At 40.3% G+C, this 27,857-nt stretch overlaps 1 protein-coding gene across 1 annotated transcript; it reads left to right on the top strand.

Moving 5' to 3' along the window:
- Positions 1-303: 303 nt before the first annotated feature.
- RDH10 (retinol dehydrogenase 10) lies at positions 304-27,085 on the top strand. Its single transcript, XM_050892067.1, has 6 exons — positions 304-677; positions 1,230-1,465; positions 21,361-21,459; positions 22,856-23,001; positions 23,349-23,480; positions 25,384-27,085. The coding sequence occupies exons 1-6, from the start codon at positions 386-388 to the stop codon at positions 25,505-25,507; spliced, it is 1,029 nt and encodes a 342-aa protein (XP_050748024.1). The 5' UTR covers positions 304-385; the 3' UTR covers positions 25,508-27,085.
- Positions 27,086-27,857: the final 772 nt, after the last annotated feature.

Raw genomic sequence — 27,857 nt, 5'->3', positions numbered from 1 at the left:
GTTCACTGCCAGTAGCGGAGCCGCGGGCGTGCGGGGACGGGGAGGCGGCGGTGGCGGCGGGCGCGCAACGCCGTGTCCGGGCTCCTTCCTTGGCGTGTGTGACTGAGGCAGGGCGTGGGGCCGCGGCGGCGCCGGGCTGTGAGTGCGAGCGGCGCGGAGAGGGGGAGCCCGGTCCCGGGTGGTGCAGCGGGACCCTCAGCAGCGGGAGCGGAGTCTCCCTCCCCTCCCGCAGCGGGAGGTCCCGGGCAGGGGCGGCCCCGGGTGGGGGAGCCGGGCGGCGAGGAGGAGCCGCCTCCACCGCGGAGAGGCTCCGCGCCGCCGGCGTCCGTCCCCTCCGGCTCCGCGGGCGGCCGTGCCGGGACCCGCGCGGTCGGGGTCCGGCAGCATGAACATCCTGCTGGAGCTCTTCGTGGTGACTTTCAGAGTGCTGTGGGCTTTCGTGCTGGCCGCGGCCAAGTGGCTGGTGCGGCCCAAGGAGAAGAGCGTGGCGGGGCAGGTGTGCCTGATCACCGGGGCGGGCAGCGGCCTGGGCCGCCTCTTCGCCCTGGAGTTTGCCCGGCGCCGGGCGCTGCTGGTGCTGTGGGACATCAACACGCAGAGCAACGAGGAGACGGCGGGCATGGTGCGCCACATCTACCGGGAGATGGCCGAGGCGGCGGCCGCCGCCGCCCCCAGAGGTAAGCGGCGGCCTGCCGGGGCGGGCTCCCCGGGCTGTCCCCGCCGCCCGGCCCGGGCCCGGGCGCTGCCCCTCGCCTCTCACCTGCCCGGCCGCCGGCCCTGCCCCGGCCCGGGCAAGAGTTAGCCGAGGCTGCGTGCGTGGCGGTCTCCAGCCCGGAGCCGTTCTCACCTGCGGCGGGCAGGTGAGAGCGGCTCCGGGCTGGAGACCGCCGGGCGCGGGGGCGTCGAACGCCCCGTCAGTGCCTCTGCCAGCCGGGGCCGGCCTTGTGCCCGGGCCCCGCGGTGGGGAGCGGGGTCCTGCTTCCTGTAGCCTTGGACTCCCAACAGCGGCTTTGAAACCTGCAGCTTTTCTTAAAACGCTTTGGCAGCAATAGTGAATAGACAAGTCCTTGTGTACTGTGGTGACACCAAAGTAAATAGAAGTTTTACTGTAATCGAAATGCATTTGCCGTTTACACTCGACTGCTTGTTTGAATGTCAAAATACAAGTAAGAACTTTATTCCCCCCCTCCCCCCCCCCCCCCCGTTCTCTTGTCTGTATTCCTTAGTAGCTGGAGATGGAGAAAAAGATGTGCTGCCCCATTGCAACTTGCAGGTTTACACATACACCTGTGATGTGGGCAAAAGAGAAAATGTCTACTCAACAGCTGAGAGGGTCCGCAAGGAGGTTGGCGAGGTGTCCGTCCTGGTTAACAATGCCGGTGTGGTCTCCGGGCATCATCTTCTGGAGTGTCCTGATGAGCTTATTGAGAGGACCATGATGGTCAACTGTCATGCACACTTCTGGGTAACTATAAACCCCTTTCTGCCACCCTTTTTGTCAGTTAATTTTGGGAAATTAACTGCTGTTGCTTAACTCCTGTCTCCTTGAGTTTTGCACTTGCTCCCTTTCATTTGCAAGCTCACCGCTTTGGGGGTTTCTTATTTTTAACTTGCTCTTCTGTTTAACAGGAATGGTGGGTATTAAAATTATTAACAAATAGTTTTAAATCAACTATATCCTCCTAGTATCCAGAGTTCTAAGTCCTTGTGCCCTTTTCCGTAGCCCTGGATATGAAATCCTTTGCAAGCATAACCTCTGAATCTGCTTAAAGGTTGTTACTGTTAATGAATGGCTTCTCAGCCTTCCTCCCATAGTCTTCTGCCAGCATGTTAGCAGCTTTAAGATGCTGTTTTAATGATGGTTGCAATAGCAAACTTGCACATTTCTGGAAAAAATACTTAAAACCCCTGCTGGAAATGTTGTTTGAATTGCCTTGGAGGCAAATTGTTCCTTTTGAAGGCTGGGAGGAAAGGAGAAAAAGATTTCTCAAGAAATCAAGCCAAGAACACTTTTTCAGGAATCCTGTGTATTTGTCCTCATAGCTTTCTCTGGGGGCTGCCAGTAGAAGTAAGAAAATCTTTAATATGTTTTCTGGGGTGATATTGTTTCCATAACTAGCAGATGCTAATCAAGGGGAACAAGCTATGTGATCTTACTCTTTTTGTCTATCTAAACCTTGTTTACCTGTGTGGTTTATTTTTAAACACACGGTAGTGTGGAATTACATAAATTGGAGTGTCGAAGGAGGACATGATGCACACTTGGGTTAGCATTAGCTGTCAGACTGAGCCCATTGTTAGTATTAAAACTGTTCTTTGGTCCTTCAAATAAGATTATGAAATACACTTGCATAACCATCAAAGGATTAGGCAATCTGAAATATACTTCAACTTAAGCCTTCTTTGGCTGATCTTACCTTTTCATAATAAAATTTTGTAAAATGCCTCATCTTCAAAACTTAGAAGGCCCTCCCAAACCTAACTTTAACGTGGAAGTAAAATGCTGTTTCATAACCCTAAAGGAGCCCCTTCAAATCTGTGCTGTGAAACACTTGATGGCAGAGCAGTCTTTTTCCAATGTATTGTAAAACTTGCAGAGAGAGTGCTTAAACTTCAGTGCACACAAGATAGTGTGTTTAGAAACTCTTTTAAACTCTGAAAGTATATTTTAAGGCAATTTGAAAAGTTCTGAGACAGCTCATGAGACTTCTTACAGCGAAGAGCTCTGTGTGTTCCCTTTCATAAAAGTTAAATTGATGCTTAAGCAAACAGAGATGTGCACTGAATTTAATGACTGTTATTGATGTGGTTTAAATGCCGAATTGACAAAGTTTCCAAGAACTCTAAATTATGACATCACCATGAATTAAAATATGGGAGGATTCTAAATTCTCCAGCTGTTCTTCCTTCAGGCCTAAGTCATACACTTATTTATAACATTGTTTCAGAGACCTTTTTAAAGCACCCTCTATGTGTTCCGAGTCTCTTACAGTAACAGAAAACTAAACTTATAGTATTGCTATGACTGGGTTTCCATAACAGTTTCATTCATCTCTAAATGTTACAATGTGAAGTGACTAATTTAAAATAAAAAAAAAAAATTACTCCAAGAAGGTATAGTTAGATCTGAATTGTGGAACTTGAGATCTTGGCTTAAGCTTCTAAGGAGCAGTCAACACCCTTTATATTTAATTGAGGATCTGTTCATATGTACACTTCCTGCAGATCCTGTGTCCTGCTTTGCTTTTCCTTTTTGTTTTTTGCTGTTGGCAAAGCTTTTTTCCTTTCTTTCCCCTTCATGACCCCAGAAAAGGCTGGCTTGACCAACAGTGGGTGGACTTTTATTAAAAGTAATAGTACTTAATTCATAAGATATCATCTGAATCAGCTGATTTGAAGCCAACTTTTTTGATGCAAGTCAATGCTGACTTAAATAGAACAATGTGTCTAGATGTGTGAAGTCTTGTACAGCTAGTCTTTTCCATGTCAGCTAAACTGGTGGTCCAAAAGCAAAGCTAATACTCTGGAGCATTATGTAGGCTTTTAACTATTCTTGGAGGGTGTTTTGTCCAAAAAGCTGTAAATGGATTTTATAAAGACATGGATCTTCCATGTAATATTGCTTTAGTAGTTAAGTGTCTGTACTTTCTGGGGTTTTGCTGGGGTTTTGGTTTTTTAATGTGAGACGGGAAATTCTTCCTCATCCCTTGATCATTAATCAAGCCTCAGTGTACTTCTATATAAAAACCTAAAATGGGGCTCTAGTACTGTCCCCTTGAAACATCCGAAATAAGATCGACTGCTTCCTCTCCATGCAGAATGCAGGTGATATGAGTTTGCATTCTGTTAACAGCAATGATCTGAAGGCTGCCCATCTTCTGCAGTAGGCAGTGACATGAAAGTCTGTCACTGGTTTGCTGTTGTGACTCCAACTGGGCTGTGTACCATATCACAAACTGGCAGTCAAGAGAGCCTTAGCAGCATGCCACAGCCTAAACAGATGCTTTCCATTTTGCTGACATTCATGATTTGTATAATCCTTCCTATGAGTGTTCTATATAAACATGTCACCACTGCATCATGTAGCAATTTCCACAGCATAAAATCCACTGCAGTATTAAAAACCTGTTATTTCATGCTGTGATAACTTGAATGCTTCTGATATTGAAAACACAGGGACAAAATCCATTCCCGGTTTGAAACAAGCCAGCTCTGGTTTACTATAATTTGCAGATGCATAAAACTGTAGCATGAGTGTAACACTATCTTTCCTGCCAGTCTGTTGCAAGAATAGTAACTTACTTGGCTGCACTTGTCAATTACTGGAACTGAACTTCTGCAGACTAGGAAGTTTTATTCCTGTGATATGTCAGAATTCAGGTTTGAAAAATGTTGAATCACAGTATAAGATAAAGCTGTTGCTTACTCAGTTTTAAGCAAATATAGGAATAACAGTTTTTCTTTCTTGTAGTTTTACAATAAAGCTGAAGTGAAGTATCAAAATACTGTGTTTTAGACTCTGGAACTGTATTTAATAAAACTACTGTACAAACTCTTGTTTCAGGACAATTTGAGATTCTTGTACCTACTCTAACACTTTTCTGGAAGAATAATGCTATTGCTGGATAAGTAGGTGTTAATATTGTACATCAGCATAGTACCTGGGAAATCCTTGTAGATTTGGTTGTTGAATGGAACTCATGGAGGGACAGGGGCAAGGCGATAATCAGGGTCTGTGAAGTTCTGTGACATGAAGGGCCTTCTGTACAGCAGATCTTCAGTATTCATCTCTGAGAGAACAGTGATCTGCATTTCCCTGTGATGTGGATCCTCCAAACCTTTCAGCTTAAAGCTCTCCTAGAGGAGTTCTCTTCAACTTACCAAAAGGGGGAAGCAAAAGCATTCAGCTCCAGCTCTGTCATATTTATGAAAAAAAAAAAAAATAATCCACGTAGTGAGAGCAGAGTTTGAAGACTTGTGTACTGCTATCTTAACTGGAGTAGTTATGTTCATTCACTTACAAACTACTTGATTTTTTGAAGTTATGCAGGTATATTTGTCTGTAGGAATTGAACAAATCTTTTAGGTGGCCTGACACTGGTATGGGAAGAGAAATACTTTAGTAGTATTTCCCTCTTTACTCAGTAATTAGGGCATTCATAAATAGTCTAAAACTTAAATGTACCTTGGAAAGAAAGTTAAGGCAGAGTTACTAAGTAAAATACCTATGTATGCAGCTGCTGTAGTTGTCAGTCTAATTAGACTGACAGGATTGCTAAAGCCTTGGAAAGTAGCAGTGGCTTATAAACCACTATACCTATATTATATATATTTATACCTATAAAGTATCAATACCTATGTATTGTTATTCTAGTCTCTTCGAGCGCCCTAGTGTTAAATAAAGCTTGCTTATGCCTATAGTTTAGTTTAAATATGGAAGTATTGCACTTAGTGTGCACACTGAATCTTCTACAGAAGAAAAGACAACTTAAGTTATGTCATTTGAAACTATACTGTGCGAGTCTTGTGGCCTGTTGGCATAGCAGTTTGATTTTTGTCTTCATCTCTAGGATTCTAGTATCTATGATCAAATATAGACACAATATTCCACTGACAGGCCAGCTAGCTATATTTAGCATTTTGGATGAGTGGAATTAGCTGCTTTAACTGATTTTTTTTTTTTTAATTTCATGATAGTGTATCCCAAGATGCATAAGTTTACTTACAAAGTTTAATCTACATGTTCTTGACTTTTTTTCTTTGAAAAATGAGTTGGATCAAGTTCAAGGAAAACATGTGTATGTGATCCAAAAAGTGTCATCAAAACTAACTCTTCCCTTGCAAAATGATTCAAACTACATGCCACCAGTAAATTACCCTGGACAGCACATGTGTTTCGTATACTGTGGTAGCATGCTGGGTTGTGAATATGAAGGAAAAAGCAGTCATATTCTTAGCTACGGAAACAGTCATATTAGTCGTACTTAAAACTTATAAGTGCTTTGGTATGGTTCTGCAGTTCATATGTTCTTGGGTTCATTTCTCAAGAAAATAGTATTTTCTCAATTGATAGATTCCCTCTATCTTCCAGATGCATGCTCTAGAAAACTGCACTTTCCCATTTTATAAAGGAATGTACTTAACACAAGTTTTAGAAAATAAATGGGTGGATATATATTTCTGGAGCTTGAGTGGGCACAAGACTACTGGCTCAAAGCTTTCCTCACAGATTTATTTTATGGTCTACCAGGAGCTTGTCTAGCATTGTGTCAAGCATGGTTGTCAACAGCATGCAATCTTTAATTTTGTAACGTGTATCTTGTAATCTGTTTGTATCTGTAATCTAGCCTTGTAGTCATGTTTTAGTTGTAGGGATCATTTTTTAAAAAATCATTGAAAGTTTTTCAGTTTTCTTATCTTTTTTTGGGGGGGCACCAACCCAAACCATTTAGTTAGGTACCTGGATGTCTAAGCTTTGGCTGTAGAAGCGATCTTATACCAGTTTCAGAGTAGGCATGGGTGAGGATAAAAATGACTCTTCAGACAATGTACTCATCTGAAGAGTCAGCAAGCATAATCAAACACATTGGGATGGGGTGGTAGGTGGGTCTTAGTCTTATGCAAAATGCCCCTTTGTTTGCCTTGTGTAGGACTCATATGAATTCAAGCACCTATAATTGGGATTACAGAGTGCTGCCCACCAAACTGTAGTTATTCCACAAGTTACTCAGCTCTAGTCCCTGAGGTCTATCAAGGCTGTTCAGTCATGGTTCTCCATTGTCTACTGTATCTTGATGATAAATGAGTAGTTACATATCAAGGAGTCTGAACAAAACAGCTTATAGCACCCTTGACTTGTTTAATTAGCAACACTTCTATCAGGACAGTGGGAAAATCGTATCGAAGATACTTTGAACATATTACAACACCAGCCTTCCTACATATACTTTCTGTGCTAGAGCATCTTCCTTGCGTGGTGGTGAATGCTGACCTCTTTTGTTCAAACAGCAGCCAAATTCATGCATTTCCCTTCCTTCTCTTTAATGATGTGAAGTGTTTGATTTTCATCCCAGTCAGTTAACAAATCTGAAATGACCATTCAGAATGTTTTCCTTAAACTGCTTCAGTTACACCCGAGTTTTTGCGACAGCTTCTCTCAGGCATACTTTGGAAATTAATTTGCTGCGCCATTTGAAAGGTGCATGGCTCTTAGACTCTCAAACGACAGAAAATAGAGATTCTCAGATTGTGACCTGTGGATTTTTTGTTGCCTGTAGATTGGTGTCCAAGATGGTAGCATAAGGTGTGATCAGCCAGTTACTTCCATGCACTAAACTATATGAAGCTTGAAGAGTTTAGGTGAGAACAGTAATATATTTCACAGAAAAGCAATGTGAAAGTTCCGTTAAGGAAAGGGAAAGTTGTCCTGAAGAGACCATACAAGACTTCTCAAACTATTTGAAACATATTTGAAGTATTGATCAATTATTAGTGGCTTGCAATTCTACAGCAATCTAAAAATAAAGCTGGAGTTGCAGTATAGCTTGCAGAGGTAAGGCACTTGGGATAATCTCACTCTTCAGTCTCCTGTGACTCTTTCTGAGGGTCGGAGACTTTCGGCAAACTGTATGAATGCTTTCAGGATTGCTAATCTACTCTGAAGAAATGGTCCTGGATGAGCGATCAGTGCAATGATTAAATTCCTGCCTCTTATGGAATGAGATACGTCGACTGAATAAGCAAAAACTTCTGCACTGACTTTGGTCTGATATTATGCTGTTACTTGTGAAGGATTTGGGGAGACAGGAAGACCTTGAATGGAAGGATAGTCTTTGCCAGTGTGGTGCCTAACCTCACTAGAAGTGGAGAGAGTGGCTCTTCACTGTTTCAGTGAAATACTCGGTCTAAAAGATTATGTGTATGCCTTTCTTGGCCTGTGGGGGTTAGGAGAGCAATGGAGTTTAAAGTTCCAGATTCTTCTATCTACAAGTAATATCCGCTTTTATTTTATGAAAAGCAGCTAAGTTAATGAGATCTCATTATGTTATTAACTTTCTGTAATAACCAAGCAACTATAGCAGACTTCTAGAAGACAGGCGTGTTCACGTGCTCAACTGTGGAGAAAAGCAATCCTAATTATGATGTGGCTAAGTGTCCTGCTAACCCAGTGTTTGCATGACTGCCTAAGACCTGTCTTAACTGATCTGTGTGGGTGAGCAATCCTTTTCTGTAGCTCTCAGTGTCATCAATTACTCTGACTAGACAGGCTGAGGAAAGATGAATGTTATGTTTTCTAGCACCATCCCTGCCATTTTAGCACTGCACATTTAAAATCTTTTCTACTTTTATCTTTATCAGCTGCGAAGTGTTATTCTTTCCCAATGCTTCTCATGCTTTGATTTCACTTCTGGGTTTTTTTGGCGGGGAGGGAAAGTTTTTGTTATGTATCTCTAGTATTAAACCTTTCCACAGTCCTCTGTATGTAAAAGCCAGAGTATCACTCTTGATAAACCTTGCTCCCTTGACCTTTGAGGTTTTCTGGCTGTTCACACTAATGGTAAGACTGAGTTACTGATACCTGTCTGTCTTTTCTGAAAAATGGTAGTCTTTCTGCAAAGGCAAACTGAAGCTGATTTACGTGCGATGCTGTATGCTTTTACCTGTGGTCTTAGGCCTCTTAGTCTGTTAAAAAAAAAGAAAAATTCTTTCAAAATGCAGTTACAGTGTAGGTGAGTATGCATAGACTTTGAGATTGGTAGAATCTCAGTTTCTGAGGGTTTAGTTTGAAAGAAAATATGTCACAAACGGGGGAGAGATTTACATCTGTGCTTACACTTCTGAATGAACACTCTGCTCTTGTAAATAATTGTATTAGTATAATGATTTATATGCCAGTCAAATTAACACTTGACACGAGTGAGTTATCACAACTGGGAGGGGAGGGCATGGTAGGCCAGGGAATGCCGGAACAGCTGCAGAGCTGAGGTGGCTGACTTGGTGTGAGCCTTTTGAAATTCAAGTTTGTTTGGCTGTTGAATTCTGCACCTAAATGTGCCCTGGTGCTGGTCACTTCTGCCATCTGTTTGAACTTGTGTGACAGCTTCTCAAGCACTCCCCTTTCAGCGTGGGTTTAGAAGAGCGCTTGAGCATATGCTTAGAAGTAACTTGTCCAAAATTTCTGTTGACTTAGGATGAAACTACAAGGCAGCTTAGTGGTGGCAAGCTGTCACGTGGGACCACCCCTTGAATCTGCATCTTACCTTGCACTAGTTTTGGTATTCATCTGATCCTTGTGTGAGCCAGTTCTGCTCACTAACCTGTCCGGAGGGCAGGGAGGAAAGCTGTTCATTTTCTTGGCCAAGTTGATTAGTTTTTCTATTTAGAGACTAGAATCACCTCATCAACATTTCAGACTTGGACTAGCCAGTGTGTGGGGTATGTATGTTGGGGAAAGGGTGAGGAGGAATAGGATAAAACCACGTAGCTGTGAACAGGACCTCTGCGGCTGTCTAATGAAACCTCATTCTTGGAGAGATTTTCTGGAATAGGATTTACAGGCTCTAAATAGTTAAGTAGTCATAAATGGTTCCAAGCTATAGCAAATGCACCACTGGCATAACAGTCTGAATGTAACAACTCGACTTCTAAAGAGATTGCAGTATTTTAATTACACACTATTAAAAGCCCTTAGATAAAGGTAAGTTAGTTTTCTGAACACATCAAATAATGTTGTGTTAACAGCTCTAGCTTATTTGCCTTGTGCTGATACTATGACTGCTGTTGTGTACCGTCAAGAGCAATGATCTCCGTGCCTACTGCACTGTTTGACTTCTCTGGAAATCAGGTGTACTAACACTGTTTGAATGTGGAAAAACCAGGCCAGCGCTGTGTTTCAGCTTGTGGGAAAAGAGCATAGTTTCCACAGGCAGGCAAAGGAAGGAAGTATCTGTGTCTTTGAAAACACCCCCTAAGAAAGTGAGCAGTTTGCTGGTGTTTGGTTAAAATGCCTGTGCAAGTAGAATCTTTGAAAATTGTATTAGTCACTGTTTTGGTCACTGTATTAGCTGGAGATTTTTTGTCATTTTAGCCTTTGTTGGCTTATGAAGCAGAAGTTTACCTGCTAAGACTATTTATTTTCTGCACACCCTTTTTTGGAAGGTGGGGAGAAGTATGAAATAGAAGCACCTTGTTTTTTAAAAACCTCTGAGCTCCATGCATTTTAAAATTGGTACTTCTCATTCAGTGAGTTACTTCATAAGAAGTTGGAGCCTTCTAGGGTCTTACTGTTTCCTAAACAAATTTTGAAGCTAAATTTCCATTCAGCTATAATATCTTCTTTATTTTTCTGTTTCCACTAAGTAGGACTGTAACGTGAAAAGGGAAGCTTTCCTTCTAATCTTGTTCCTCTTGTGAGATACTCAGTTATGGCATAATCACTTTCCTTTTTATGAAGTAATTGATTCAAAACAATGACTTAGTGACTGAGTTGGGGAGGATGAGTAAAGTGACTCAGCTTTCATCCACGTGCAAGTATGATAGCAATTGCAGTGCTATGGAGGTACTGGCCTTAAGGTATCTATAAAATATGAGACAGTCTTCTGTTTAGCCACTTCTTGAAAAGTCTGTTGCATAAATCATAAAACATGAATGATGACTTCATATTTTCCGTAAGTAGTTCTGACAGTACTGTTCTCTAGTAGTTTTTTGGAAACATGCAGACTAAAATACCAAGTTTTACTAAATATTCCAGAGGATGACTAAGCTTATGGCAAGCTGGAGAAAAGTGTGTATTTAAAAGTTGGATTGTGTTCTTGTTCACAGAACAGAATACTCTGAGCTCTTATCTAATAGTTGTTCTAAAATGAATTTGTTATGTGGATTTTTCACTGACTCATAGGGGCATGTTTTCATTTTTGTCAAGATTATCAAATAGCTGGCAATAAATAACTGCTCTCCAAATGGTTGGACATTTGCTGCAAACTTGTGCTAATGAAGGTGAGGGACTAATGTGTTTGTTACACTAATGTCAACACAGCTCTGAAACACTACAAATCCTTTGACGTGGCCATTTGTCAGTATATAAACAAAGTAGAATTTCTAGTCGCTTGACTTCAACAGGGCTTAAACCAGCTTTTGTGGAAAGGAGTAGCCAAGTGTTAACTTCTTGTATCACCTGACCAGCAAACTCTAAAGTAATTTCAAATTTGACATTTGAATAAATGCAAGTTAGGTCGTCTTTACTGATAGATCTGCCTGTGGAAGAATACAAGGTTGGTGATGCTACCTACTGGGATTGTAACTTAAATTCCTGAATTTACAGGAGTGTAACTGGGCTGTCACAGCCATGTTGGAGCTCTGTGTTAGTCTTGGGTATATGGAAAGCTCAAATGCTGACATGGTAGATCTGAGCAGAAGGATTCACTTTCTTTAAACTCCATGTTACTTTTCAGTGGCTTCTGCCAACTGTGTAATACTTGCTTTAAACTGAATAGTAATTGTGGTTTGGTAGCTATGATAGTCTGAGAGTAGAATGAGATTAATATTTCTGGAGAATAAATATCAATTTGTCTAATAAGATGCGTTTGGGTGGGAGGGAAGAGGTCAACTTTTCAGCATGAGTACTTTGAAAGCTTCAGTTCTCATGCTTGGTTATGCCTTAAACTTGTGCGGGCTGGAGAAGTCTGCGTGTATACATTTGTTCCGAAGTTCCATTTCAGTCTAGACTTGTATCTTGCTTGTTTTGCAGCGTAAGGCAGACTAAACACATAGCTGGGCCTCCAACAGCCCTCTTACCGTGCCATCTTACCTACTGCTAATCCTTCTCAGCTTTTAGATTAATTTGGCGTTTGAAATCCACAACAAACATCATTGGCAACTTATGTTCTGCACTTTTACAGGGCTTAAGCAGAGATACTGTCTTTCTTTCTGTTCATTGCTAGCTGTCGAGAATCCAAAATGATTGCTCTGTCCAAGCTTTAAAAGCCATTAAAATTCAAAGTGGGCAGAATTGTCTGTGAGGGCTCAGAATACCCTTAAGAAGCTGGCAAGGGAGTGTAGTTACTGGAGGGCATCTAATAGCTGGGGGGACATCATTAGTTTGTGAAAACAGTATGGTATGTGTATGTTCTGGACTCAGCTGAAAATATGTTAATTCGACAAGAAATTCATCTAGGTGCTCTGCACTGCGTTGTTGGATCCTCTCTCCAGCTGAAAGGACTTGAAAGGAGAAGGAGAAATGGAAGTAGAACAGACACTGTTTCAGACAGAGCAGGATAATTTATTACAGGCAAGAGCTCCTGTAGGGGAGATACAGGAAAGATATGGCAGAGGAATCAGCATCCTTTACGGTTAGTTAAGATTCTGTGTTGATAAACTTGCAGTTAACGTAGGGACAAAGAGTGCAAGGTCTCTGCTGGCTTATGAACTTCTTCTGTGAGAGGAAGAGGAATGGGCTTTTGAGCAGGGAGTTGGTATATGTAAGTGGAGAATCATAGAATGGTTGAGGTTGGAAGGGACCTCTGGAGGTTGTCAGGTCCAACCCCCCTGCTCAAGCAGGGCTACCTAGAGCCAGTGGCCCAGGACCGTGTCCAAATGGCTTTTGAATATCTCCAAGGGTGGAGATTTCCACAGCCTCTCTGGGCAACCTGTGAGAATGTGCTTCATTTTTCATAGCCGTATGAAATCACAGATTTGCAAACTCTGGAGGGAAAAGGTCTAAATATACAATCAGTGATTTAAACAATGATATATACTGCTGCATATATGTGAAGCAGTTATACATCAACAAAGTGGTATCTGCAAGTACAGGTGAACGTAGACAAGTTGGTGTGCATTTATGGTAGTATATGTACAAGCATGTCCATTAAAGGTGGGCTAGATGCTTCCGCAGAAATGACTGGTGGCATATAGTCATTAGAAAGATCAGACACTTTACAGGACAGGCCTGACATCTGAGGGTGGAAATAATTTTAAAAGCATGTAAATCTAAAATCTGTTTCCTCTTAGGAAGAAAGAATATAAAAGTTCTCAGGAGCAGAAAGATGGAGACTCTAACTTCCACTTGCTGGTATAGAAATAACAAGGGTAGTTCAGCTTGAATACCTGAACTTCTTCATGCCCAGAAAGCATATAAAGTAGTGGCCTCTCTAAACGCAAGTGAAATGTTCTTAAGGAGAAATCAGGGCCACCTTTGGCTGTGTTATATGTACCTAAACCCCTGCCCTAGGTAAAGGTGCACTCAAAATCTAGTGTGATGCAATGGTGGGGGATGCAGAAAAGCTTTATGTAAGACAGGTGGGAGTTTGATTAGCAGCAGACCACTGTAAACCTTAGGTAATGATACCTTTTCCAGCTTGACTCTCAAGAAGAAAGTTTCTGAAGCAGGAATTCTATTATTTAGGTAGCGTTCTTGAGTACTTAACCTACGCTTCAGACAAGAGGGAGAACAAAGCTGTTTTCTGCTCCAGTCTTAGTTACCCAATTTGGGGTAAGATCACAGGAAATGAAGCCCTTAAAAGAAAGGGGAGGGGGAGACAATGTAGTGACATGATAAGGCAACAGTAACAAAAGTTTCTGTTGCAATGTCCTTCCCTAAGCACTTTTCATATCCCACTCTCTGTAGACACAACCCTTTTTCAACTAAGCCTTGTTAACAAACTATACAAAAGGCAATTTAGCCAGGCAATGTTCAGTTGCCCTAGGCATGACATAATTAGTTCTAGTAGTAAAGAGTGGAAATCAATGATTAATGTTTGAGAGATAACTAGTGGTATTAGTTTCCTGTGGTTTTTTTTTTTTTTTTAATAGCATTACTTATCTTATCTTTACTGTCTACCCATTGTAAACAGCTTTGTGGCACTAAGTTCTGATTAAGGAAACTACTTAATTCAGTTTCAGCTTTCTTCTGATATACTCAACATGAGTTGACTCCATGTAACAGGAATCACTACAATAACTGAACGATTCACAGGAAACAGTGGTAACTATTGGCTTTGAAAATTGAAGAAATTTTGTAACTGGACCCTAAGTACTATAAACGCTAAACAAGGTAGTAATGATGGACTGTAGCATACTTGTTGTTTAGCAAATGGCATGACAGACATTTGTTACTACTAACAAACCCACTTACAAACTTCAGTAAATAAGATTTACCTTAGTTTTGTACAACTTAGGTGCTTCTCAGCTGATTAAATACGTTTGTTGAGAAGCAGGGGATTTTATCTGTATGGATCGGTCATGAGAGTGGAGAAAACAGGAATGTTAATTCCTAACATGAATTAATAATGAATTAAAAAACAAGTGACTCAAGTAATAGCTTATGTTTTTACTAAGCTAAGACTTCATGTACTTCAAAGCAGTATTTCATGCAGAGTTGGAGAGAGGAAAAAACTTATTTCTCTGTAAATTAAATACAGTTTTAAATTAACTGATGTTGCTTTTCATTGTGACTTAATTCTTCAAGGTATTTACTTATTTTGTTACCTTCACCTCTTAACCTGGGTAGATCTTATCTGTAGTTTCACTCTGTCTGCAAATGTAGGATATCCAAAGTATTGGGAGGGGGGGAGTGTGGCTTTGCTTCTTTGTTACTCATCATCATTATAGACTTCTGTTTAAGTCTATCTTGTTCTTTCATGAGCTTCTGGTTGCAAGGCAACTGTAACATTATTACTGTGCATGTATGTTAAGCATTAACTGCTGTTGCAGTTCAATATTAAAGGAATCCCCATGGCCCCAAAACAGTGTGTTTTTATGTGAAGGACAAATAAAGCTTTAGTGAGAAATTGAAGGTTGTGTTGCCTGCCAGGAGCTAAATAAGGGACTCCTTTCGAGATGAAATATTGGAAGGTCTAGCTTTTTTGTTTTGAACGCAGGGCCTGTTCAAGGCACACTTGAGGGCAATCCTTGAATAGTTTCCTTTCATGCTTTTAATACAGCTGTCTGTGGAAGCTTGGCTTGAGGATGTCATGTTTATCTCCTGATCCTTTTTGCTCTGAAAGGATCTGGGTAGACCCACCAAAAATCCAGATAAATGTGTGACTTTTTTAATTCATTACTTTAGGAAGACTGGGTAATTCTAGCCTATTTTTTCATTATCATTTCTTGAGAATAGAAACCGAAGATCAAAAATAGTACTAATTTCCACAGCTATTCAAATATTTACTTAGACAGTGGCTAATTATCCAGAAGGGGCCCAGCACTTCTTGAAAACAGTCAGCAGAGACATCTGAGGTCCTTTAAAGTACAGCTTTGGTCCCTTATGTTAGCAAGGTCAACAGTAGTTGTAGACTTCTGTCTGCCTTCTGTATTCAGCCTGTTACTGGCAGAGGCATGTCCTTTGTGCTGTGTGGTCTCTCTAGTCTTCAACTCGGTACTTGGTATTTTCATGTAGTCTTAGCACAGTTACTAATCTCACCTTAACCTAATATTTCAGGGATGCTGGCGTAATGGAATTTAAGAAGGATATGGAGACAATATGGGAAAAGTAATGGAGATGATAGTGCAAATGACAAGTATTTATTCTCAGTTCTCATTGGAGCCAAATAAAAAAGCTAGAAGGAAAATAAATGGTTAAATCCAGGCTTATAACTGCATGCTTTGGTGCGTGAGAAGGCATTTTGGATATTATAGCCTCTAACTTGAATAAATTCTCCTTTGAGAGTTACACAGTTCTAGCATATACTTTCAAGGCCTCTTCTAAAACTATTTGGCAATGGCTTTCACTGTAATCCTGTAAGTGAAGTTTTACCCTGTGTTTATAAAATGTATTTAAAGTGGTTATCTTCTGAAATAAGCTGGGCTGTATGACTGTAGCTGAAAATAACTTCAGTATATTTACTGATAAGCTTGCCATGGGGTTTTTCTGCCTTTCAGGCACCTCTCTTTCGCTTTTAACACACAGTAGTGCATTACTGCTATACTACCCCGTTTGGACAAACCTCCTTTAAGGCAAGGCTGCTACAGCCTGTCTGCAGAAGAGTTAGAGGTGCTCTTTTGTCAGACCTTCATGCCTTCCTTCTCAGTTACTGGAATGGAAAGAGAAATTGGGGCATGTGGAAATCTCTGTATTTTGTTCTGTGGTGAGTGAGTGGCCACATGCTGTCCTGTACGGGAGTAGGAGAACCTGCAGTGTATCCTGCTGGGGTCTGTGAAGAAGAATAGGAAGAAAAGAAGGCTGAACGTCCATGCTGAGGGGGAGAGAGGACACAACATGTATTTTAGACGAAAACTTGGAACAACATTCTCTTGTCACCGGCTCTGTTGCTTCATGGTAGTGGTTATAGTATTAGCTAACACGCATGGCAGCAAGCTGTTGCGATCTCTGGTACCTTAGTTCCCAGAGTTGTCTGGATGAGTCCTTGACTAATCACACCAATTGTGCTTCTTGGGTCTGGCCAAATAGTGTTTAACATGAAGATGAAACAAGACATTTACCCAGCTGTCCTGGCAGTCAGGAATAGCTGTGGCTTGGGAGGAAATGTCTTGTCTGTTATACCGTACACCACTGCTGTGGGTAACTAAAGCAATGTAAAAACTCACCTGTTTTGATCAGCCCCAGAAAAATAACCATGCTCCATCCTCCTTACCTGAAGGGACTGTATGGAAAATGAGCTATTCCCTTGGCATAAAGGAATTTCTGCCTTACAGTAGAGCAGCTTGTTTATGCCATCAAAATAGTTTAAAAGGGCTGTTGAACATTGACAGAAGGCAGAAAGTATGAAAACAATTACTGTATTGAAAAATAGAAACTTAAAGGACCTTGCGTGTTGGTACCTGCTTTATTTCTTTCTTTGATATAAAGACAACCCTCTAAACATGAGGTAGCACGTACTTTTCTACTTTGGTGTGCTTTCTGCATTCAGTATGCATTGTCTTGAGCTGCATACAGCTAACATTGTTTTCTGTGGATGCTTGCTTTCTTCTTTAAGAATAATTAATCCAAAATTTAATTAAAAAAATCACTTTCCCAAACACAGTATTTCTTCATATTCTCATTTGCTGTGTTTAGACTAATTTGTCTTGACATTGCAGCTGTGCTATTCTTTGTGTTGCACAATCTTTTGAGTTTTGTTTCATTAAGAATGGAACTAAAGAATTTGGGGAAGGGGAGGGAAGAAGTGCTAGACTGTTAGAAGTTAATTTGCCGTAAACCAAAATGTTGAGAACAGATTACAAAAGCTATGAAGTGACATGTAAATGCTTGTTCAGTTTCACACTTGTGAGAAATAAGTCATTAAAGCTGTGTGCACATGAAATAGATGTTTGGTTACAGCTACTGGGAATAGTTTGTTCTCACTGGTATATTCAGAAGCATAGAGGAAAATGCTTAGAAGATTAGGAATTGATCTCTAAGCTCTGAAAAACTTAAAGGTGAAACTAGCTCGAAAAACTAGCTCTACTCTCTGTTCAGAACAGCTTCATCTGTTCTATCTATCCTACCTAGTCACTGTATCTAAACTATACTGCAGGTTAGAAAATGCATGTTTGCACTATGCTTTTGAGGTTTTTCATTTTTTCTAAAAAAAAAGAAAAAAAGAAAAAGCTAATTCTGAGTGAAGAGGATGCTTAACTTAAATTTCTTGATGTTGAACACTGCATAACTTCCCTGGTTCCTCACCCTGATGCATCACAACACAATTCCTTTCATCCACTATATTCTACTTACTGGTTTCTCCTCAGTGTTGAAAAGTGTGTTATGTTTGTCATTAATAAAAGACCCAGCTCTGACTTTAAGTACTTAAATCTTTTGGTTAAATGCCTTCCTCTGCAGCTGTGAGAGGTAAAACTGAAACCTAGAGGATCAAACCAGAAGGCAGATAGTTTGATTAAATCACTTGAGTTGATTTGAATTATTTTGGGGGCCTGGTTCATGACCTCTAATGCCATGGACAAAACACATTTCTTGCTTGGTATCTTCTAATACTTTTTTTTTTTATAGAGGATTAGCATGTCCGTGCATCACCTCGGAAGACTAATGCAGGCTGTGCTACCTGTTCAGACAAACTCCAGATGGGAAGGCCACCCAGGAGGCATCTTGCCCCGAACCGGTCAAACTCTTAACTAGTTTCTCAGCAGCACAACAAGCACTCAGAAGACTTCAGGTCTGGTAGGCAGATGTAGCTGAAGCTGAAAGAAACTAGAAACAAGAAACTAGGTTGATCTGGTTTATGTAACAGGCAGAAAAACTGGGGACCAGAGTATGGAGGAAGCTGCTTTGATCAAGGAAGTGGGCTGTGCCAGAAGCTCAGTAAGAACACTGATTTATTTGGGGATTGCTTATACCACGAAAGAGAATAACTTCACTTTGCGATTGTTTTTCTCAGCAAGAGGAGGCTGGGAGGAGCAGTGGGCAAGCCTGTACTCTGAGACTGGAAATGCATCCCCCCATAGGGTGTGTCTGCCTCTGACAGTGCTTGTTTTCAAGTACTGACTCCCAGCTGTTGCAGATGGCTGGAGGATGGCAGCAACCGAGATGACTTTCTCTGACATCCATTTAGCTGAGATGTTGATAGCTGACTGCTAAGTTTTCTACATATGATAGTTGGGCTATCTTTATAGACTGCCTCAGCTTCAGGTTTTAAATGGATTTGCGGGATAATGTCCCATGACAAAGTACAGGGGCCTGCTCTGAACAGGCTGTTTCAGAACACCGAGGTCTCACGCAAAGATTTCCATGAATTGCTAATTGTCTTCAGAGCAGAGGAGCTGTGTGTTTTCCTATGTGGCCATAAATGGCCTTTTAAGAGATGACTTACATAAAGTGACTGTAGTTCTGCTGCTGGGAGTTGTTCGGTCTGCACTTGAATTGCTGAAGATGTCACCCAAGTGTCCTCAGCAGGGTTTATTTCCTCTTGGTTGAAAATGGGTTACTTTAGCCACAGGCTCTGAAAACTCAGTCTTTGTAATCTTTATGCTTTGAAGGAGTGTAGCATAGTTGAGCGGGCTTTCTGAAATTTACTGCTCTGTAGTTGTTCTGGTTATTTCCCATATCTATACATACGCCTGTGAACAATCTCTTCTTCTTCAGCCATAGATAAATATCGACACTTATGGACACCTAGTTATAGTTCATCATATTAAAAAAAAAAAGAAGGAAAAAAAAGGAGTGCCATAGTAAAGATAATAGAGAAGCCAGTCCAACAAAGCTTGGTGCACTTGCCTGTTGTTTATCTCTTGGAAGAAAACATTGATTCATGCCTTGAAAGTGGTAGGAAAAAAAATGTATTACTACTTCTTTCTCTCCCCCAAGACAAACTCCAAGGCGAGCGCCCCTTCATTTCTGTAGTTGCTGTGGTTTGCAGGCAGAGCTTCAGTCTGCATTATCAAGCTTTCTGGCAATGTGAGGTGGCAATCAGTCATTCCAATGTGATGTGGACAGATAACTGAGATGTAAGTGGAAACTGCTGATGGAGCTGACTAATGCTCCGGAGGGGAGTAAATTGCTAGCAGGACTGAGATGGGAGCATGGATCTCCTGCAGGGATAGCATGGAAGATCAGGGCTAGCATACACACCGTCAGTGTTGGGGTGCGTAAGGCAGGCTGCAGATAAATAACACACTGTAAACTTCAGTGCTGTCGAAGAGAAGCCTCTTACCTTTTCAGGCAGCGCTGCCCAGTGATGACTGGGCTTTGTTGCCATGCAACATGGGAAGAGAGGCTGCAACTTTCTGTGCCTGGCACAGATTAGTTTAACAGCAAACTGGATTCTTGTCTGAGGCTCTACATAAGAGGTTTAGAGATCCCTGCCATGAGGAAAGAAACAAATGCAAGGCAGCTTGCTCTCAGATTATTTTTTAATTAGCTTCGTTATGCAGTTATGACAGAATATAGGAGTTGTATGAATCAACAGTAGAAAAGGCAAGGAGTCAGGAGGTCTGTTAATCTTCTATCATCTGCCAGCTGTGCAGTGAAAACACTCTTTTGTGTGGTGTTAGGAGGTCTGGATTAGTCATTTAACACCTGCAGGCAAAAATGTTGTACAGGAACATGTGAAAATCATTAGAGCAAAACTGTCCTGACGTCTGTGATTGGAAAATGCAGACAGCATAAGAATGGAATTAGATGGATTCAGCTCTAGCTTGCATGTCTTTTTAAGAATGCAGCTGACATGACTCAGACCAACAATTAAGCAAGTAGCAAATACTTAAGGTGCATTTGCATGCTCTGAGTTTGGATCCAAATTACATGGGAAGGCCAGGTTTCTGGGAGGACTAAGCATTTGTGGTACTGAGTGAATTAGAATAGAATAATAGCTCTGTCATTAATAGATTTATATATTAACTAGGCACGTTTGTGATTAAAAAGCGTTGTCTGAAGTTCTTTGGCAATTTAAAAGTGATCTCATATAGTACACTAACAACCTAGAAGCTGAAGTAAATCATAACTACACATACCATTTTACTACTTCATTGATTTTTTTTTTTTAGCATATATGGTGCTCTGCTTAATACTTATTTAAAAAAGGAAAGTGTTGAGTCAGCTTCAGAAAACAGATATGACAAAGGTAGGTATTCTAGCAGGGGTGATCTAGTAAATACCTTCAATTTATTGCTTAAAATTTAATTTTTTAAAGGTGTTAACTATGACTTGGGTTTTTAAACAGAAGCAAACTTTATTATAATCAAAGCATAAAAATTGGAGGTTAAAATCAAAGTTTCATCTTGAGGCTTGCTTTTGTTTTATTTGGTTTTCTTTTGAAACTCTTAAGGAATTGATAATAGAAATGTATATCTTGTCTTTTTAGTTAGAGCAATGCTTATGGATACTAATAAAGGTGGAAAGTAATTTAGACTTGCAGATGTTTACTATATTCTGTAAAAAGTAACATCAGCAAAAGCTTTGCCTTTAGTATTTTTTTTAATGTAAAATGCCCAAGATGATAAGTTAATTGGATAAAACTAGCCATATCTAACTTACAAAACACACTGTCAATAATTAGAACTGATAATCAGCGCTGGTCTTAACACAGATGTGCTGGATGGTGTAATTAAACACTTTGCATTCCTTTTTCTGTCTTAAAAAAATGTGACTTCCATTTTAGGGTCAAATTATCTCTTTCTGATAACTAGTCTCTTGCAGAAAAATAAACATGTCTGAGCTCAATTGATCCTTTAACCTTAGGATTTCTGGAGATATAATCCTTGCTGTCTGAATTCACAAACAAGCTGTAGATTTTCTGTTGGCATTTTTGACAAACTCAGAAATTCAAAACCTGTACAGTGATCGTACTTCTAAATTCTTGATAATAAACTGAGATAGAGGTTTTGAACACTTATCACTAATGTAGTGTGTTTGTGGTGTGGTTTTTTATTTTGGTTTTGTTTTGGTTTGTTTGTTTTGTTTTTTTTTTTACTTTGCAGACCACTAAAGCATTCCTTCCCAAGATGCTGGAAATGAATCACGGACACATCGTGACAGTTGCAAGTTCCTTAGGATTGTTCAGTACTGCTGGAGTGGAGGTTTGTTAGACTATAATTAACAATAAATTTGGCACTTGCTTAGGATAAGTTTTTTTGTCTTATCAGCTAGAGAAAATAAAGTCAAATCTTCAAAGATACTTGGAAGCTATGGTGCTGGGTACCATATCAACACATGGCTCGCTGTGAGTGGGATTCACAGGACTTGGGCAGCCACTGTATTCACCTACTTTGCAGGTGGACTTGCCACTTAGAGAGAAAGCCTAGGATGCCTAAGGATTTCAGAATGCTAAATGATCTTTGAATTACCTGATACATTTAGGAACCTGAAAGATGCCCACCTACCTACTCCTGTCAAGATCTTCAGTGCTAAGCTTGAAGCCAAAGGCAAGGATTTTCAAAAGTAATGTTTTCTGTTTCCTGTTTCTGTGAGGACAAGGCTGCCAGCCTTCCTTCCAGAATATATGGCTCACCTGCTTTATTAGGCTCCCACTTATAAGCATTAGGTTGTCTAGTTGCTAGCAGTTGTTTGAGAACACCCGTCTGTGAGATTTGTTTGGTACATAAAACTAAGTTAGGATTGGAGCCTATTATCTTGCTTTTTGGGTCATTAGCACAAATGCAAGTGTGAACAAAAAGCATTCAGTTAGTGAAAATGAATTAATGTGTCTAATGGAATAATGGTCATATTACCTCATAAACACAGGCTTCTTTGCATATAGGTAAGGCTCAGTCCAGGACCTTAAACTGCAGTGTTTCGTAACAGAAGTGAATGAAGCTGGTGTAACTTAAGGCTTTTTAGAGTATTTACTGTCTTGAGAAAACTACAAAGAATTTCCTAGATGGTGGGTGTGACCACCAGCAGAGGTGGATACATCCAATGGAAAATTCAAATGCTACTGCTGTCTATGGAATTATTTTTTAATGTTGCTGAACTTAGTATTTTTATGAGATATACAAGCTATATCTTCTTCTGAAAATTAAATAATACACTCAAATCTCCATTATATCTTCTGTTGAAACTAACCTAAAAAATAAAGCATTTAAGATTTTTACACCTATGCCCTGCCAACTCTCCAAGCTTTTTCAAATCTGACCCAAGGTAGTATTAGGTATCTCGGTCCTTTGTTGTAACATTTAATATTAAGCAAACTGGTAATCAGAATAACCTGCCATGTGAGCCTGCCTGATTCAAAGACTTGAATCCGAGGTAATATCCTCCTACATTCAGCTTTCCTGCTTTCATGATTCTGTGCTAATTGCCTCAAAAGTAAAGTGATAAATGAGTTGATGTGATGCTCTATTCAGTGGGTGTCTTTTGTTGTTGCTTTGAAAATCTGTGCAGAATCACTTCAGATATGCTTTGGCTTTGAACATGATTCATATCTGTCCTTTTTAAGTTGCCTTTTTTTTTTTGCTTCGTTCATTGCCAACGCAGGATTATTGCGCCAGCAAATTTGGAGCTGTAGGTTTCCATGAGTCTTTGAGCCATGAATTGAAGGCTGCTGAAAAGGACGGAATCAAAACAACTTTAGTCTGCCCTTATCTTGTAGATACAGGAATGTTTAGAGGGTGCAGGATCAGGTGAGTAAAATTCTCCTTCTGCTCTGTGTTTGTAGTGTCATAAAAGTACTTGAAGGTAACTAAACTGTTACCATAAAAATATTAAAATAAGTATTATATCTGCTTTAATATATGTTAGTGTTAGACTCGAAAAAGAGACTTTGTGAATTCATTGAGTGTCTTCTGTCCTTTTGTACTTAGGCAACACAAGTTTTGAGCTATAGTCTTTGTAACTTAACAGTGAATATAAAAAAATTGAAGTCTTTGTCCCTGCTGAGGCATTCCAAAGAGAGTGAGTTAATGAACTCTTCACTGAGGTCTGTGGTCCTTTATGTATCTTATTAATCTGTCTTAATCAAATATTTCAGAAAAGAAATTGAGCCTTTCCTTCCACCCTTGAAACCAGAATACTGTGTGAAGCAGGCTATGAGAGCTATCCTTACAGACCAGCCAATGATCTGCACACCTCGCCTCATGTATATGGTCACCTTCATGAAAAGGTAAGAGCTGAAGTGCCAGTTCGTTGGCAATACAATCTACAGACTACTAGTAAAATACATGAGCATGTCCACTTTCTGGATATAAACACCCTCCCACCCACACAGGCTATAGGTGCTGTTTTGTTCATAAGTCTCTTTCTTGGCTTGCATGAGTGTAGGTTGCTTGTTTGGGAAGCTCCATAAAACTGAGACCCTGTGTATTATGCATCCTTGTTTTACCCTTCTGGTATCTTCCATCCTCCTTAGATTCCTATTTTCTGTTCAACAGACTTTTATTTCCATTGTTTGGGTTCCTCCTTAGGAATGGGGCATGAGGCAGCTTCCAGCAAAGGAACCTCTAGCTGCTTGTAGAGGTTCCTCTAGAACCAGTGTGTAGGAGGCTCTGCCTGCAGATTCTCTAGGACTTGCACAGATATGGTAGATAAACTGAAAATCTGCACATTCAGAACCAATTTTCAGAGTCTAAGTTTGGAGGAAGGGCTATTTAAAGGAATTGCCTCCTTTGTTCTGTCTAACACACTACAGTTTTTGGATGGGAATTCTGTTTAATCTATAACCAGGCTGAAATTTCAGTGATGCAGGGTAATACAGGAGTTGGCTCAACTCCACTGATGCAACATCACTTGCATTCTAGTTTACAGAGAACAGCTTCACAGCTGTCTGTGTTTTCATTTTAAATCTGTAGTGTGTAGGAGGAACCTTTAAAATATAGTGTTGTCTTATTTTCCTTCTGTGAGGGATGGTTGAAACTGAGAACCTTGCTGATTTTTATTCCACTTGCAAGGCAGCGGTTCTCCTCTGCCTCAAGTCTCTCATGGTGGACAGGCTTACCTCTTTCCTGGAAGAGAGTATGTATGTGTCTCTTCTGCCAACAAATCAAGGCCACTGTCAGCATCTTTAAGCCAGAAGCTCAGAGAGTGCTTCAGTGCTCTCTGCACAAGCAGTGCCTTATGCAGCAACAGTCACATCAAAGGCCCTTCGGGTTGTCTTGGTTCAACACTTTAGTTTCCAACAGGGAGATCAAAGCTTCTGCATAATCCATGCCCAAGGCAGCAGCACTTAGATCAAAGGCCCTCCAGTCGCTACTGCACAAGCAGTACTACCGGCAGTGAGGACACCTGTACCAGTGCATCTACTTCTTAGTGCTTTAGTGGTCATTGGTTCTAATGGCCAGATTCTGCGTACTGCTTTCCACTGAATGAGTGTCTGCCACTGTTCCCAAGGGCTGAGGAATTCCCATTTTAGTCCTTCATTAGAGCCCCTGAGTACTACGCTTGAAATAAAAGTAGTATTTTGTGGATGTGGGAAGGAGGGGAGAGCCGGTAGCCAGGTATCCATCACGTAGTCACCTCTTGGAATTTTATCTGGAGAGGGAAAAAGGAAATTGCTCTCTTTACTTCAGACCTCTCTCTTTAAGGATGGATGATTGAGTTTAGACTATAAGTCAAGGTGGTTAAACATCTGGTGATCAAAGAATGGCATTAACTAACACTAATCCCACATTAAAGAATATCTTAAATGTCTGATGACCTCTGCTGATGTGGCTTTGAGCAGATGCTTTGCTTTTAGTAGGCCTTCTGTGATGCCCTTGCCCCCCCCCCCCCCCCCCCCCCTCTTTAAAACAAGCTATCACACTGCTTGTGAAGAAGCAGCAGAAAATCTGGTCTAAGCTGGAGGCATGTGAATAAGTAGCTTCTTCCTCCTTTCTGCTTGCCTGTGTGGTTGGGACTCTAGTATTTCAATTCTCTCTGTAAGTATCCCTGTGGAATAAAAATCCTTTAAGTCTCTTAATAGCTATTGGAGAGGCTTCTTAATGTTGCTTTTAAGGAGACCAAGTACATAGTGTAAGCAGAGGTTTTGGTTTATGCTGTCTTCTAACAATTTTATAACCTCTTTTTCACAGTATTCTGCCCTTTGAAGCAGTTGTATGCATGTACCGATTTTTGGGAGCAGACAAGTGTATGTACCCTTTCATCGCTCAAAGGAAACAGGCTACAAACAACAACGAAGCAAAAAATGGAATTTAACACTGGTTTGGATGGACTAACATTTATAGGTGACTACGATAATGTTACGTGACTGAATTGCGAAGTGCACTTGCATCTAACATGCAAATGTCAACATCTTACTGTGGCATTCTCTTGGGTCCTAAACCTGTGTATTGAACTCTAAAAATCAATGTTTTTTTATATACTGTAAATAAAACTGACTAGAGTACTTGGAAAATGTGATAGGTAAGCAAAGTGAATTTACAATGTAGCTGCCACCATTGTCCTTTAGGATATCACTGTATGTACAGTAAACTAGTCATACTACTTGTTGTAGGGATGCACTGTGTGATATCTCTTCCTCAGCCTGCCAAGGCTTATAAGAGCTGTTTTCAACTAGAAGATGCAATGTTTCAGAAATTGTTTGTCTTTTCCCTATGTGATTTGGGAAGGGGGAGGGAGGGAAATCTTGAGATTTAAGCTACTGCTCATAACCTTTTAGCAAATTCAAGGACAGTTTCTGAATGCATCTCTTCACTTGTTCACCCAAGCTCTCTAAAGGACACATGGCCAAATTGTCATGTAATTCTCTTTTGTAGCAACTGTGTGTGTTCTATTTAAACAAAGATAAAAAGAAATTTGTAAATCTCTGCCGATTCAAAGGCAAGTGAATGTCTCTACTCTCACAGCAAACTTGTACTGGGCATCTGGTTTTCTAGGAATGCAGTCAATGATTTAAACTGACTTTTTTCAAGTCACTTGATTTGAAATATGCTCTGTTCTGTTTCCCTCTATATGTCAGAGTCCAATCTACTGTTATGGACTATATGTTTCTTTTCTTCCTCCTCATTCTTACTTCCGACAGAGTTCTCCCGCCCCCCGAGGAAGCTGTTGTATTAAATTTCTGTAACTGGACTTGTGCCTAAAAGACAAAGCAACTCAGCTGAGATACAAACTGTTTATGTAAGTGCTGGTCATATGCCAATTATTAGCAAAGGAAACATAGAATAATGCCTGATGCAACTCTACATGCAGAATATGGAAGGGTGTAAAGATTTTTTTGAGTTGTACTCACATTGTAGAACAGCAAATGACATTTTTACAGTATTTTTTGTAAAGCGAACAATTTTGTGCCTTGAATTTCGTAATCTGTATTAGTGAAGCATTGTAAAAGTGAACTTCTACCTCTGTATCTTAATGTATACCATCCACTTGTAAACTGCTATTGGACAAATTGTGATTACTTTTTTAGAATGTCTTGTTAAATAGTGACCAATGCCTGTGGTTATTAAAGTGAGCCACCTTTTCCTTAAAACAGTGATTGGAATGCTTCCTTTAAAGACTAAACTAATGCAAACTACTTGTGTCTGTTCTGTAGCTCTTTAGTATCAACACAGTTCAAATATTTATTGCTCAATACCTGTATCCACTTTGGTTTGCAGTGTGATCTCTTAAGTCTATCAGTAAGTACTGTGAAATTAGGTTTTAGGAGCTGACTGTTTTCTCTAGTTTCTGAACTCATTGATGAAGTAACTGGTCAAAGAGCTTTTGAAGAATATTCATTTTGGTTTTCTATGGAGCTTCATTTAGATCTACATAAAAGTGACCTGGTGTGGATGCAGTTCTAGTAAATGAAAAAGTAAATGTAGTTTCAGTACAGCTGTAGTTATTACTGCATATATATAGCATACATATAAAATTAAAAAAATCGGTATCTGTGTGGAGAATAGTGTTATTAACTAAGCCTGTTTAGAAATTAATCTAAAGTAGAGGAAACTGTTTACATTAACCCTTACTCCAAATTCCATGCTCTTTTGAAAAAGCCTCTTAATGACTTCCCCAGGGCCGAATTAACTCCCATGTTCTTACAGCAAAGTCACTAAGAGCAAATACAGCAAATTTCATTCTATTACATAGCATCATTTTAATGCACATTTGCTTTTCTAAGATGTCTCAATCTGTATTGCTGTCTCGGACTAAGAAGCAACTTTTAAAGTTTGGTATATTGATACTCAAGACACTTATTAGCCTGACAGAAAAGGAAAAATGAGAAGCTGACCAGTAATACTAAGTTTCTATAAAACATCATGCCAATTTACAATGGTTACAGACTTACTTAAAAAGCCAGTTTCAGGGCTTGTAGAGTTCTACTTTAATTATTGAATACATTGTCATCCCGGTTTCTCTGAATTTACTACCATTCCAGAAATATCATGGTCCATCTCAGTTTTTGAACTGTGTGGCTGAGGGGTGGCTCATGAATGGTGCACTCTGTGAGCATGTTTCTAAAACTTGTTCAGACCCTTAACTTTTAATCTCCTATTCAAAAGTCAATTAGATACATAGAGAGAAAGGGGATACCGGATACCTTGTAGATCTGGTGAGAATT

This window comes from Gymnogyps californianus, chromosome 2, assembly GCF_018139145.2.
Source record: "Gymnogyps californianus isolate 813 chromosome 2, ASM1813914v2, whole genome shotgun sequence".
Classification (NCBI taxonomy): domain Eukaryota; kingdom Metazoa; phylum Chordata; class Aves; order Accipitriformes; family Cathartidae; genus Gymnogyps; species Gymnogyps californianus.
The sequence above is the reverse complement of the archived record's forward strand: the minus strand, read 5'-3'. Positions and strand labels throughout refer to the sequence as shown.

Coding starts and splice junctions, on each gene's coding strand:
- RDH10 (XM_050892067.1), top strand. CDS start 386: ATGAACATCCTGCTGGAGCTCTTCGTGGTGACTTTCAGAGTGCTGTGG. Junction 1,466..21,360: donor ACTGTCATGCACACTTCTGG/GTAACTATAAAC, acceptor TTTACTTTGCAG/ACCACTAAAGCATTCCTTCC. Junction 23,481..25,383: donor ATGGTCACCTTCATGAAAAG/GTAAGAGCTGAA, acceptor TCTTTTTCACAG/TATTCTGCCCTTTGAAGCAG.